Source organism: Chroicocephalus ridibundus, chromosome 3, assembly GCF_963924245.1.
Source record: "Chroicocephalus ridibundus chromosome 3, bChrRid1.1, whole genome shotgun sequence".
Taxonomy (NCBI): Eukaryota; Metazoa; Chordata; class Aves; order Charadriiformes; family Laridae; genus Chroicocephalus; species Chroicocephalus ridibundus.
Window position 1 is genome coordinate 20,993,171 of NC_086286.1, and position 15,438 is coordinate 21,008,608.

A 15,438-nucleotide genomic window follows, 5' to 3' on the forward strand; every position below is an offset into this window, starting at 1 on the left:
ATTTGAAGTTAAGTGTAAGGACTTATGAGATACATAAGAGATAGGTGTGTACTGTATATGTTACTTCTTTAATGCTAATTTGGACCAGGTTGCAGAAGGAATAAGAAACTGCAAACCTCACTTGAAATGGAAAGAATTTTTTTTAATATAATTTTCTGAATAATCACCACAGGGAAATCCCACACGCACACGCCCTGTGCGTAGGTGTGTGTCTACCAGTTAAAACCTCTAGTACTGTCTGGCAAAGCACAATTTTACTTTGTTTCATCCAGCTGAGCTCACCCTCAATCTCAGATGAGTGATTTATCTCCTGAGGGTCTGCATTGGGCCTACTAAGATTTTGATTCTTTTTTTCCGATATTTCAGCCAAACCCATTTGGTGTCTACTTTCTACCATAGGGAATTTCTACCATAGAGAAATGGTCCATCACTTCGGAAACAGACCCTTAGAAATAGTATAGAAGACAATATGCTAACATAGTCTTTGTAGTTCAAATGTGAAGAACCAAGAAGAGGAGCAGTAGAAACATGAGGTTCTTCCTGAAATTAAATCTTTCCGGTCCCTGGGGGCCTTTCCTGCCCCAAGACTTTGACCTGGTCTAATGATTGGCGACTAGTCCAATGCATAGATAAGTGAAGCCGCTACCTGCATCTGGGGACCGTGTTCCAGTTCAGCCAGGAGTGGCTTTTGCTCAAACTGTAGATTATAGTCAGTCACACTCTGTGGGGTAGGGCTTTTCTATCACCTTGGCTGGAGACAGGGTGAACTGGAAGCTTACTGGCAGAATAGAATCACAGAATGGTTTGGGTTGGAAGGGACCTTAGAGATCACCTAGTTCCCACCCCCCTGCCATGGGCAGGGACACCTCCCACCAGACCAGGTTGCTCAAAGCCCCATCCAGCCTGGCCTTGAACACCTCCAGGGATGGGGCAGCCACAGCTTCCCTGGGCAACCTGAGTCAGTGTCTCACCAGCCTCACAGTAAAGAATCTATTCCTAATAGCTAATCTAAATCTCCCTTCTTCCAGTTTAAAACTGTTCCTCCTCGTCCTGTCGCTCCACTCCCTGATCCAGAGTCCCTCCCCATCTTTCCGGTAGCCCCTTTAGGTACTGGAAGGGGCTCTAAGGTCTCCCTGGAGCCTTCTCTTCTCCAGGCTGAACAGCCCCAACTCTCTCAGCCTGTCCTCACAGCAGAGGTGCTCCAGCCCTCTGAGCATCTGCATGGCCTCCTCTGGACCCGCTCCAACAGGTCCATGTCCACTTAGGTTTTGTTCCAATTCACCAGGATTAGCAACTTCAGTACATCATCTATCCAAGACCAAGTAACGACAGTGCTGTTTCTTTTCCTGTCCCTTCCCTTTGTTAGTTGTGTGACTAGTGATTTTGTCTTCCCGAATATTTTTTTTTTGACAAACACGCTTGGAACTCCATCTTTTCCTTCTTTAGAGCCTTGCTACAACTAACTTTTAGTTTTTCTTTTAAAGCTAAAACATATGCTTTGTTCAATTTAGTTACCATACATCTGAAAAAGAAACACTTTTCGTTAAGAATAATGTGGGAGTGGTTATTGAAAATCAGGTTTTAATAACACCATATTGAAGTTCCTATGTGCGTACATTTTGAAAGCAGATCAAATCCAATATTGAACTGAGCTTCTAATCATTTGCTGCAGGAAGAGTAAGATTAACATTACTAAGTGTCTTTGTAAGAAATGTTGTATTGCTCTATGGTGGTTTGTATTATTCAATATCCATCAGCCATTCTCTGTCTGTAGTGTCCATTACTCTAAAGAATTTCATGCAGCTCCAGGTTGCTAATAACTTTTTGTTGTACAGCCCAAATAATAGATGAGTAATTTGATTATCTGTCTTTTCAGGGTTCATTTAAATTCATTTTTTACTGTGAGACTATGCATTGTTACCAGGAGCAGTTAGCAGTGAAAATATGTATGTTTTGAAATATAATTACTGATCATACCTAATAACTGATTTTTAGTTCAGTCATTTTAAGGAATGAAAAGAGCACCTACTTGCTATCACCATTTTTAATATCCAGTAAAAGTAATTTTATTATAAAATACGGGATATCTTTTTTCTTTATTAAAAGCTCAAATAAATAATTACGAACATTTCGTTAGGATACAAATTGTCTAATGGCTTGGGAAAATGTTTTTAAAATCTGTTGTGATACCATTTATATGACAAATAAGAAAACTAATAACCAATTAGGTTGAAAGAGCTTTAGTAAGTGAGAAAATGAAACCTATTCAATATACTCCCGATGAAATGACCTTTTGAAAGACCTATTTTTGAATAAACAAGGTTACACTGTAAATAAATAAAGCGTGACAATTCATCTAAGGCTGGGGCTTTATGTATTGAGAGTCCTGAAGAAGGCCTTTTCATAAGCCTTCGAAATATAAAGACCTGATAAAATGTTTTCACATTTTTTCTATGTTAAATCTCTTTAATGAATATTTTTTTTGTTGTTTGGTAGAACCGGCCACTGAAATTGCTTCATCTTCAAAGCCAGAAGAAAGTGTCTACGCTGACAATTACAATCCCTTCAAAGATGAAGATGCCCCAGAGTACTTGAACCCGTTCGATGAGCCAGATCCTGAGCCTGAAACGTTTGTAACTGTAAGAGATTCTCCTCCACAACCTGCAAAAAGGAAATACGTCAGACCAGTGGATATGAGCAAATACCTCTATGCAGATACCTCTACAGCTGAAGAGGAAGAGCTAGATGAGTAAGTATGATTCTTCATCTTTCAGCAGCTTTGAAAGCATTAGTGGGATCCCTGACTTAATCTTGAGGTGTATTGGGTTCAACCATTGTGATCCTTAATCACCTCGTTAGGACAGCCTGATCCTTAGGCAGCTCAGCAGCAGGAAATACCATACCCCCAAGTCATGCTCTTCAGCTGAACATGATATGTTAGGAAACTTTTCTTTGCCTCATTGATAGCAAATTACTTGATAGGGAACAAGTCTGTGTACCTTTTTGGCACTTTGGGCCCTGACAATTACAAATGAGCCAAAAATAAGGGAGCAGCAGAGCTTGGTCCTTCCTGTCCTTTTTTCCACTATTTTTACTTCATAAAATAATAATTTTTGTTAATGATAATGGAGCGTTTGTTTGGTGTCAGTGCAGTATGTAAAAAGGAAGAGCATTTTGCAGTCTGCATGGCACATTTTTGAGAATCTCATAAAACTGAATCTCTCTGTAGGAAAGATAACACCATACGCACTTTCATAGGCTGTTTCTTTTATCATAACCACACATAAACTTGTGTAAACTCACACTGACTGCTTTGTATTATCGTATAGAAACCTAACAAGGAGTGAGAGCTTTTTGCAATAGCTGTGCAGCTTGGGAGGTTTGGAGGTGCATATACTTACTCTTTGTTTGTGGTCATTAGTCACCAACCACACCACTCATGAGACAGTTTATGGTAATTACATGCGAGCAATTTTACAGACAACAACTCCAATTAGCATTTAGTTTTACATTCTTCAACGAGATTTATCAGGGCATGACATTTGCATTGCTTTCATATTTAATATTAAAACAGGTGTCATATCATCATCTTTATGTTTCTCTGTTTCTAGCCGTATTCTAGGAAATGGAAGGATTCCCACGTGCTCTTAAGAGAGTATAAAGGCATAAAGGACCCTGCAGGGTTTTTTTTCCTTTTAAAGGCCATAGATTATTTGTTGTTGTTGTTTGTTCGGGGGAGGGGGGACAAAAAAAAGAAAAAGGGGCATTGGGGGAACGATGTCTCTGTCAGCTCCGTTCATCAGGGCACTGCCTGAACAGACAGCATGGGCTGCTGTGTCTGCAGAGCACAGTGTGATCGCACTGTTGATGGTCACACCGGGCACCCCTGATCATTCACTGAGCACCAGAATCCGCAGGGAGAAAAAATGTGTATACTTTATCCCCGTGAAGATACAGGTATAGAGGACAGGAGAGAGTGAGAAGAATAGAAAGAGCAAAAGCTATATGCATGGACAAGTGAAGAATTTTCTCTGTTTTATATTTATACTCACGTTTCCACCCTAAGCAAACGGGCTTGCAGCGGTGTTGTAACAGACAGCCTTGTTTTTTCTGTGTACTGGACTGTAGATACCTCTAATCCTTTGTGTACAACAGCCGCCTTCTTATTTTGGTGACCCCATTTGCTTTATTCCTTTTTTTTTTTTTTTCCAAGGATAAAAATAAACTCCCCATAGGTGGATTCTACTTGAACTTAAATCTGATCTGTGTTTTCATTATAAAAGTGTTGTCCCATGGGAAGACAGAAGGATAAGGAGTCAAAAAGCACTGTAAAATAGATTTTTACGTCTTTTACATAAGTTTTTTATGTCCTGACCCCCCAAGGAGCTTCCTCTCCACATTATCCTCCCAGGTCACAGGAGCACCATGTCATTGAAAAAGACACGGAGACCATTTGTTAAATGTATTGAGTAGAAGTGTGGTGAGGAGAATCTTTGAATCTTTAGACTGAAATGCTCTGGAGGAATAGGTGTAACAATAAAATTCCAGTCTAGGAACTTGTGATACTAACTCATGCCCACAAGCACTATTATGCCTTACCTCATGTCATTAATTTTCAAATTTTTCAGTAGAAAGTTTCTGCTAAGTTATGGTGCGGTGAGCACCAAAGGAGAGATTTCCATAGGCAGTGCCAGTTGGTAGTTTTTGTGTGCCCTAAATCATGAGGATTTATGTCCAGATGTGTATTGTTTCTTATCTAATGTGAATATTGATGCTTTTATTATGTACATAAATGGCTAATCTTCTTCCAAATCCTATTAAAGTCTAGGCTTCAGTGTCAATTTCTGGCAGAGAGTTCCACAAGAAAACAAGATCTTGTATGAAATGTGTTTCCTTTTATTGGTTGTAAATAAGTTACCTTTCCAATCCCATACGTGATCTCTTCTGCTGGCTTATCAAAACAACAATTAGTAGTATTGGATTTATCTGCTGTAAGCAGTTGCTGTGTTGTATCTCTCTCGCATGTTCACCATTACTTGTCACTTGTCTGAGTTAAATGGTGCTAACTTTATCAATCTCTCTTCATACAGAAGTCTCTTCATCTCTCTAATCATTTTCACCGCACGTCTCTGGACCCTGTTGTTTCTTCTGCTGTGTATCTATTTTAAGATGTGTTGACTTGGCGTGAGCAGTGTATTCAAGATAAGGCTGAACAACCGAGTCATATCACGGCATTAGAAAACCTTGCGTACTATTTTCAACCTCTCTCCTAACATTATGTGTTTAATTTATTTTGTTTTGGGTAGTTTTTAATAATTTTTGACTACCGCTGGTCTAGTGCTTTCCCCAGGAGCGTCTTTGAACCTGATAGGTGGAAGGCTTGAGAAGTAGAAGGCTCCTGAAAGACAGTTACTGTCGGTCAGGAAATGCCATGTATTTTTATCCGTGCATCTTAAGCAGGAATTCACTTAATGCGCTGCTTGGCGTTTTCCTCTTGTATTTTGTGTGAAATGGTATGATGTGTCATGGGAACACGGACACATCAGGTAGCATCAGGACCCTTGTCCCACTCCACGCTGGCAGATCCCGAGTTTCTCATTCTGGACTCGGAGCTTACACAAAGTGCCCCAAGAGCTGAACTCTGACTCCAGTTTTGTAACAGACTCTTGTTGTAATCTTGGAAAAGTTACTTACCCTCACTGCGCCTCTCTGAAGGATTTACCTTGGGTAATTGCCTTAATTGAAACGTATTTCGCTAATGGTTGTGAAGATAATGTAAGATTTCACAACACACGTAAGCAAAGCATAGTCATAAGCATAATGAGGTGTTGTGTGGTATAGAGGGACTTAGATGATCCAGTGCATATACTCTGCTGTAAAACTACACTCTCAAAATGTACTTCCTCTGGCTAAATTCTCATACCTAGCTAGAGATAAGGAACACATTTTTCTTTTGTTAGTTTGGGCATTTGAATGTTAGTGTAAAATTCTGCTTATTGAATTTTATACCTTAAAACCAAAATGATAGGTGGCTACCTGTTAATAAAGGACAGCATGCCTTGCTAAGTTAAGCTTTAATTATTTGAAAATAGCACAGCTCACAACTACTTGAAGTACAATGCTTTCAACCCTAATGCTTCTGGTTGGTAATACTGCCTCATCATTTAACCCTGCCACCCTGACAGCTTTGTTTTTCCTCCTCAATAAAATGTTGATTCATATATTTTTTTCAGTTAACCAGTAACACTGGTCAAAATAGTTTTTTCAATTGGTCAGAATAAAACTTGCTTTCAGATATTATTTGGCTCTGTGGCTTCTTATCTCGTTAATCATTGCATGGCTTAGAATAATGCTGTCTAATTGGAAAGACTATCGAGTTGCCATCTATTGAAGCTGCCTGTTGCACAAGAAGCCACAAGCCACCACACTGCCAGTGACAGCTTAATGCCGGGTAGTTTGTCAGGTTCGGTTTTTTTAATTTCATGGTGGACAGTCTAGTATCTCTTTAGGCAAATCCAATTGTGTGGATCAATTAAATAACTTCGCTGAAGCAAAAAAGTATGGGAGCTAACCTCAGAGAAAAGTGCTTTAATATTTTTCAGCTAAGGCTTTTTTTGGCCAGACTTTTCCCATGCTTAGTTTCTGGTATAGCCATGTAGGAGCTGTTGGACCAAACTCTGCTACATATATCAGACTCCATTGACTTCTGTAGTTGTAGCCTCTTTGGGCAAGAACCAGGATTGTTGTTTTTCTGCATTAAACTTAATTTTTCAAAAATCTTTCTAAATATTTATAAGAACAATTAAAAGCAGTAGAGAGGGGAAGGTGGGAAATGGTGTTGTGTGTGTTCTGTCTATGCTATGACCAAAATATGAGGATTTAGCCTGGCTTTCAAGCAAGTTCTTTTCTAGGAAACTAGAGACTAGAAACTTCTAGTCTCTAGAAACTTTTCTTATAGAAACTTCTCCTTTTAGCCCTTCCTCCTGGTGTGTGCAGTAGGGTACAGTTCTTCAAGGTTATGCATGCAGCACAGACAATCCTGGTACATAAAAATTCAGAAGTTGGTTCTTCCAAATTTTTTACTCTCATTGATGTATTTTTTTTCTCTCACCAAACTCATTTTAACACCTTATGAATACACTTTTCTAATTCCAAGTGTGTGGAGGTGAATTACTTCCCTGCCAAACACGCTATGTCTGTTGGCTGTTCAGCAGACTAACTTGTTGAACTGAAGAACACCTTGTGCTCTCCTGTAGAACTCATTGTTCCTCAGCCTTTATCTCTTTTATCTTCATTTTCACCTCCCTTTGAACTTTCCGATGTCTGAAGACAGCTGAGCTGGGCTGTCAGCTAAATTAGAGCTACTGACAGCTCAGTGCATTCCCCACTCCAGCCTGCACACCCTCTAATGCCTCCCATGGAAAACACCCATCCCTTTCGATTTAACTCGTTATTTTGATGTTGCCTTCAGTTTTGACTGCACTGGTGGCTTTGTGCTTGATGGGCAGCAAAGTGGGAACACCTGAAAGTTGCCTTCTGTCAGCAGATGAGTTATTTTAGTCTTAGTCTTCCCTTTCCCTTTGGTATCTGGATTTAGATCTCTCTCTCTGTAACAAGCAGCAGCAGATTTTCAGAAAGGTCTAGAGGTTTTAAGCCCAGTCTTCTCTTACGCGCCTTTTAGAAGTAGACTTATTGTCTGCAGTGGGATTATTAATTGTTTGCTTTTTCTCAGTGAAAAGAGGATGATGGTAAACTACATTAAAATAAATTCTAAATTCAGCCCACGAGACTGAAAGACATATTTTCATACTAAAAGGACACAAAACTGAGAGAAATTTGGTGTGGTGTGAAAATAAACCGGATGGATAGTTGGGTTTCCACTTGTGCCCAAATTTGGTTGTTGTAGTTCTTTAAAAAAAGCGTCTACTAGCTCGTAACTCTTATCCAGAGAGGAAATTTGTGAATGGATCTAGCTAGGTAGGCTCTTGTCTAGTGCTGTATGCATTATTGTTTCCATCTGGAGTTGAATTCAAGGGACGGAGGTTATTTGTAGTGATTAGTTACGCTTTGTATAACTGTATGCAGATCGATCTTTGGGAATTGCAGTGACTTAATTACATAAACATAGCTTGAGATATATGATAAATGTATCTTGCTAGGGAAGCATGGACTAGAAAGGAATTAATTAACATATCAGTTTCGTAATCAACCGTCCAGTTTTGGATTGCAAAATATGAAAAGCAAAGATTATGAATAAAATAATTCAGTGCAAAGAAGATTCCCATAAGTATCCTTAGCAGGATACAAAATTGCTGGCTCTTCTAAGTGTGTAGTAGAAGCCATTATTTGATGTACTATTGATTGATATTTGACATAACAAACTAATAGGTAAGATTTGGAAATGCTGTGGAAGTATTTACTTAGAGTGGAACAAATGCGGAGTTGGAATCTGAACGCCAGAGTTAAGAAGAGTAATTCTTTGGACTGAATCCACTTGGCGGAAGGTGTTTTTTAAATGAGGTTTAGTTATAAAAAGCACTTTCAAAATAAACAGATGATGGCTACTGCTATTTGTAAGAGAGGTACGCACAAGTCAGCGGCAGCATTCTTACACTATTCTCTTATCCAAAGAGTGTTCTTGAAATGGTGTGGTGGCTGTACGCTGCAGTTTCAAATACACTCAATGTGGATTGAGGGCGTACGGAGGCCAAAATTTTCAGACTTGGACAGCCAAGAGTGAGACCTCTAAAGCCATGTTGAAGCATGCATGTAAAAGTGACCTGATTCTTAACTTCTGTTCATTAGAATATTAAACAGCCAGCAGCTTCATTCACATTTTTTGGTATTGAGCTTGTCTGTAAATCAGATCACTCTTTGATAGATAGCTAAGTATAATTGAAGAGTTAGCTTTATGCAATTGATAACACTTCTGTTATTTACGGGACTTTGTAAAATTTCTAGAAATGCAGTTTTAACTGTTGTAGCTCACTCTTTCAATCATACAAAAAAGTATTATCTGAAAGTATGTAAAGGCAAATATATTCTTATGTGGGATAATAAAAGCATTTTAGCCATGGACCTCTCTGAACAGCTCTTGTTTTCGGTTTGAATTCCAAGGAGATAGCAAAGAAATATGTTTCCCTTCTTTTAATTAGATCAAACCCATTTTATGAACCAAAATCCAGCCCTGCTTTAATTAAAGTTGCTCCGCTGCAAGAACCAGAGAAGAAGATGAAAAGAAAGGCTCCTGAACCACCAAACCTCTTGCCAAAGACAGAGACAAGCATGAGTGAGAACATGTCAGCTATTCCTGCATCGAGGGAGCTTTCTTCTTCTCCTAAGGTAGGTTTTTCATACCAAAATTTCGTCTTTGTTATTAACAGTACCTTTATGTGTGTTGTAGACAGCCTATTTATTTCTGCAGGCCATCTTAAAAGCTGTGCTTATACTTAATAAGGTGTTGGCTCATCTCTATTCACTCACTGGTTCATAGGGAGAGAGCAGCAGTAGGAGCTTGTATTTTTTCTTTAAGGATTTAATGACAACAGTAACAGCAACTGCAGTTTAAAGAAAAGAGTCTTCGAGTAACAAATGTTACAGGACAGCTGGATATGCCATTGAGACGGAAGAAAATCATGTTGAACAATACTTTGTCTTGATCTATTGTAATGCCACTAAGCCTTGCCCCTGTTGAAGAGTCTGTCTCCACATTTCTGTCATAAATCTGGGTTTTAAGAGCTTAGTACTGGATACTGTTTATTTGTATTGGGATTTATATATGTCCAATTCCTTAGGTATGTTGAAGTAATTTTTTAAAAAAACTCAGTCTACTTTAAATGAGATTAACTGTTTATTAGGAATGTCCAGACTAAGCATACTTATGTATGCACATACATCTGTGTTTGTCGAGGGAAAATAGGAGTTAACTTCTCTTGAAGAGGGCAATGTGGCGCGTAGGTATTTTAGAATTACAACAGCTAACTTCTGTTTGTGTGAATTTTAACTCCAGTGTTTCAGCAGTTAGCACTGCTTGTGCTTTTTTAAACAAAACAAGCATTTACTAGTATATGTTAATGGACCCTTCTTAAAAATGAATTTGATACTTGCTGACTGCTTGTTTTGAACGGTAAGAGGATGAGGACAGAAGGCTTCCCTTCCAGCACATCTTCCCAATTTATGCGTATTATTGTCTGTTTTGCCTTGTATTGGAGCTGCTGGAGCTTTAATTTCAGAATTGGATGAAACTACTTGTCATACCTATCATTTCATTGCTTAATTACTCGGCCAGATTGCTGACATGTCCTTGTCCCCCCAGGCTCTGATCTTGCTGTCATTTTACCACTCAGTGTAAAGAGTGTGAGACCAGAAATCTAATCTGCATCATAGCAAAACAAAACAACGTAGTAAGACCACAAGCACAACTCACAAGTTACTCTTAATACGCAAAACCACAACCAGGGAAATATTAAATCAGCGCGCAGCAGATTTATAATGCGCTGAGCTGGGGTTCTGTCCTGTTCGCTGGAGTTTCTGTGTGAAAAATATTGCATGTTATTTGATTTCTGGTGGAGTCTGGCCCTCGGGTCAAAGCCAAGTAGCCAAAGTAAGGCATTCTGCTACTACCAGGCAGAGAGAGATGTCTGTAGAGGAGATTTTATCAGCTTGCCTGATGGAGGTTGTGCCCCCATTGCTCATTGTTTGAGAGGTTTTTTTACAGGTCTGCATCCAAGGAAATACATCTCTCTGCTTTATCGTTGTGCTCAAATAATGTATTACTGCTGGGTTCGACTGTTGTTGGTTTTGTCTACCCCAGACTAAGTTTTAGATTGTCTGAAAGCTGGAATTGATTAAGAAAAGATGCAGGATTTGAAATCGCTGAGAAGACCGTGCTGGTATACACACGGTCGGGTAGTTGCTACTCTTGTGCGGGGTATTAGTTCCCAAATATTTTAGTGCCTGCCTGCTTGCAGCCCACCCACCTCTCTGCCACTGGTGCTGAGGTACAGCCGAGATGAGCAAAGGTCCAAGTACTGAAACTTTGATATTGATTAGGGCCATGGAGGAACGCGGAGCTCTGTGCTGACCTTCTGTGGTACAGAAAGCTTTAATTTTTTTTACAGGATTTTAGAGGATACAAGACCATTAGGGAAGGCTCCAAAGCCGATGCAGTGTCCTGGTTTATTATATTACAGCTAGAGTGGAAAGTTTCGCTGACTGGGTGTGTTAAAATATTGTACGGTCACTTGCAATTCAGAAAGCTTTTTGTGAGCACAGTCTTTTTTCTGTGCTTGAATTGTTTTGCTCTAAGGTGATCTAATAACATTAGATCAAAAGCACTTTGCTTGAAATGCTTTTTGAAATTTGGAAAAGTACTGGCATTTGAGAGAAAAGAAAATTAAACAATTTCCTCACATCATAATTCAAAATAGTGCCCAGGTAGGACTTGGACTGTTGGCACGAATAACTTGTTTGTTTATTATTCAATAGTAGTGACAATGTTTAGCAACTCTGAAAAAACTCCCATCAAAAGGTATAGGCACTAACCAAACGTGAACTTAGCACGCACCCTTATGTAGGGGGAATAGTCCCATGGAGGTAAAGGGAGGATAAATAACATATCTTTCTTGGTGTTTTGTCCAAGTTTGCTGTGCACAGAAAGCCTCTGCTGCAACTCTGACCAGAACGTAAGTGTCCTAACATGTTCAATTCCCTGTCTTGCTTGTCTTCATAGGAAGAGGCTGCGGAGCAGAAATGCTCATCTTTAGAATACACAAACACAGCATTATAATTAGAGCTTTAGTGTTTAAGGAAAAAGACTCCAAAAAAACTTCTGCAAATCTTTGACAGAGTATTTGTAGCTCATTTTTCCTTCACATGCTAATGGTGTTCATCACATTTGCTGAACATAAAAAATACAAATGCTGTTATTAACATCTATATACCAGCAAGTCTATTAGGTGGAAATTGCTTCTGAAAGGTTGTTTGACACATGACAGATTCCTACTCAGGATAGAGGTTCCCAATACTTGAAATTATGTTGCCCTATTAAAAAAAAAATTTAGATATTGAAAACAGTAGTGAATTCCTAGGAATTTAAATACCAATTTAAAAGTAGGGTGAGAAAGGTTGATATTTTCCTAAGTATACACCCAAAGATCAAATCCCTAGGGTATGGCTGGACACCAAAATTGCTTCCTTCAGTGTCCAGCTACAAAGTGCCTTCTAGCATTGGCGTCAAGGGTATAGTAACACTTCCACAGAAGTGCAATTGTGTTTGCTGTTGAAACATCGTAGCCTGAATCCAACATTTTACCATTACTCAAGCAGTGGTGGAAGGTGTTTCTCGCCTGAGGGATACTTGACTTCCCACACATGATTATTTTCTTTGTGTGCATATGTTTTATTAATTTATAACAGCACTGTCTGCAGTAATGAAAGAGAAAAATAAAATAATGAATTTTTAGCAGTCAGCAGTCTTGGACGTGGGTCATTTGAGAATAGACTTAAGCTTATGCATCTAAGTGAATTGCAGAAGGCCTTCTTTTAAGGGAGTTGTATGGTCTTTTAACAGCTGAATACTATTTCTAGGTTTTCCTGGAATCGTATCCACAATTAATTACCCCCATTAATCCTGACACCACAATAATCAAACTTGTTCTGGATCCTTTGTCCAGAGATTTATGTTGTACAAGATAATTCTGCATATAAGTTTCATGTAAAACTAGGCAGAAAATTCCAGAAAGCATCTTCTGCTCTGGTGGTATCTAGCATCATGCCTGATACCTCCAGGATGAAGAGGGTACTCCAGAGTGGAGTCATGAGTTGGTGTTAACTTTGAAGAACTCAATGATCGGTGAAGACAGAATATGAGACTATTAAAGAGTCATTAACTTTAATAGCCACAAAGATGGTAGAGCTAGAGTTTGAAGCAAAGACTAGGTCTCATTGGGACACTGACATAAAAACTTACTGCCCAGAAAATTATACATGATCGTTGGTCAGGAAGACAGGTGATGACACTAAATACGGGCAGTATTTAACTTTTATTTTTGCCTTGAAATGATTGTTTTCAACCATATGGTGTACATGTGCCTGAAGCAGTTATAACCATAACAGTGTCTCCCACTGCTACAGGGCTTGCCTTTAGCCTCTTTCCTCCCCAAAGACGTTGCCTCACTTGGTGTCCCCTTATCATTCCTTAACAAATTTCATGTGTGAGAAGAGTGCAAATGAAGCTGTTTCTGCCTGCCCCAAACCTGAGGGTTTTAGTCTATGTGAGGTTGGCTGAGCTCATGAGCACTAGTGATTGAGTCTTGCCCCTTTCATATTAATTCTGCACAGGGGACACATCCACTTCTTTAACTCCTGTAAGATATCCCAGCTGCTGTCATCTCTTTGGCTGTTTCCACCATACCTCTCTCCGCACGTTATTCACATTGTTCACAGAGGTGGGAAGGGACCTCTGGAGGTCATCTGGTCCATCTTCTCTGCTCAGGCAGGGCATCTTAGAGCCAGTTGCCCAGGAGTGTGTCCAGACAGCTTCTGAATATCTCCAGTATTCATCTGATCTTCTTCAAATGTTTGCCTTGCGCTGCTTCCCTGAGCAATTGGTTAACTGTAGTAGCAAAACCCCTTTCCAGGCCTCTTTAATGTCTTCCCTTTGATCACTCAGAGGTCCCCGTGTCACCTGTATTGCTGAGGAAGGGGCAGTTATTTGTCATAGATAAGGCAGGATCTAGCTCTCCATAAAGGTCCAGCCAGCTCTTGGCCCCATAGTATTAGCTCAGTATTTGCCTTGTCTGGGTTGGAGGAAGTTTTCTTTCCAAATATTATTAGCTATTTGCACTTCCTAAAGGAGTATCTTAATTCTCTCCTGTCTTCCTTCCATGTCCCCTCTAAACTAATGAGTCATCAGAGAGAGCTTAAAAATGTAAACTCTGAAAGTCTGGAGTTATCCCAGAGTTAATAATCTCAAATGGCTTGAAAACTATGGTGCGCTGGCTATATTTAGGTGAGTCTGACAAACAAACTGGAAAGCTGTAATTAAGCTCTTCAGTCGTCAACCTGCTACAGTGCTGTCAAGCCCAGCTGAAGCCTTGTTGAGCTTGTTACCATCATACCAGGTTCTGCCTTTCACAGAGGTGACAGAGACTTTAAATTTTTTCCACTTGTTGTTGACTTTGTGGAAAAAAAATTGAACAAAGACATTTAGGCTTAAAAAGTGGTATCAGACCAGTGCATTGCATGCATATCAGTCACCATCATTGCTTTAGCTGATTAAAAAAATGTGCATACCAACTTCAACGGGCTGAAATCTCAGCCAGTCTCAGTATCTCTTATCTTCCCTGCATTATGTTTAGTAACTCCAGCTTGGTTTCACATACTTTCTTCAGTCTTCAGGGTCTGGAAACCTGCGTTCATTAGACACACGCTTTACAAAGTGGCTCTTTGCCAGGTGCATTGGACTTGTCAGCCTGGGCTTTGGTAGCTCACAGAGATCTCCATCTCACAGCTTCCTGCTGGGCTACCCAGAATATCTCAGTAAATGAAACTCCTGCACTCCAGTTTTCGAAATAGGTGTGTCATGGTTTAACCACTGCTGCTCACTCACACCCCCCGGTTGGGATGGGGGAGAGAATCAGAAGAGTAAAAGTGAGGAAAAAAATTTGTGGATTGAGATAAAGACAGTTTAATAGGTAGAGCAAAAGCCATGCATGCAAGCAGAGCAAAACAAGGAATTCATTCGCTACCTCCCATCTCCAGAAAAGCAGGGCTCCATCACGCATAATGGTTACTTGGGAAGACAAATGCCACAACTCCAAACATTGCCCTCTTCCTCCTCCTTCCCCCAGCTTTATATGCTGAGCATGAGGCCATATGGCATGGAATATCCCTTTGGTCAGTTGGGGTCAGCTGTCCCAGCTGTGTCCCTTCCCAACTTCTTGTGCCGTCTCAGCCTGCTTGCTGGTGGGGTGGTGTGAGGAGCAGAAAAGGCCTTGAGAGCTTAGCAACAACCAAACCCACCAGTGCGCTGTCAAAAGGACTTCTCATCCCAAACCCAAAACACAGCACTACCCCAGCTGCTAGTAAGAAAGTAAATTCCATCCCTGCCGAAAACATGACAAGGTGTTTCTCTGACAATACATGGCTATGTGAACAGACGTGGAATTGATATCAGACCAGAGGATGCTTTTTGAAGCTGTCGTTGGTTTTTGACTTACACCTAGCAACTGATGAAAGTATATAGTGCCAGGATGATAAGTAAGCTTCGCTCCGTCATATTAATCTGTACGCCATTCTCACCTTTATGAAAGGCACAGTGTTGCTTATAGCCATGAAAACATAGGCATTGATTTTGTTGCTTGTAGACAAGAGCTTGTGATGGCCTTTTACATTGGCAGAAAAGGAGAATACACATTCCCATAATAGTTCAAAGCC

General features: G+C 39.9%; 1 protein-coding gene across 11 annotated transcripts in view; it reads left to right on the forward strand.

The window, feature by feature from the left end:
* Positions 1-15,438, forward strand: part of EHBP1 (EH domain binding protein 1) — a 230,053-nt gene that overhangs the window by 106,793 nt on the left and 107,822 nt on the right. For all 11 annotated transcript variants that reach the window (XM_063328336.1, XM_063328338.1, XM_063328339.1 and 8 more), the window contains 2 exons: positions 2,497-2,749; positions 9,156-9,342. In XM_063328336.1, the coding sequence (XP_063184406.1) occupies positions 2,497-2,749; positions 9,156-9,342 (440 nt within the window). The remainder of the gene's footprint in view (positions 1-2,496; positions 2,750-9,155; positions 9,343-15,438) is intronic.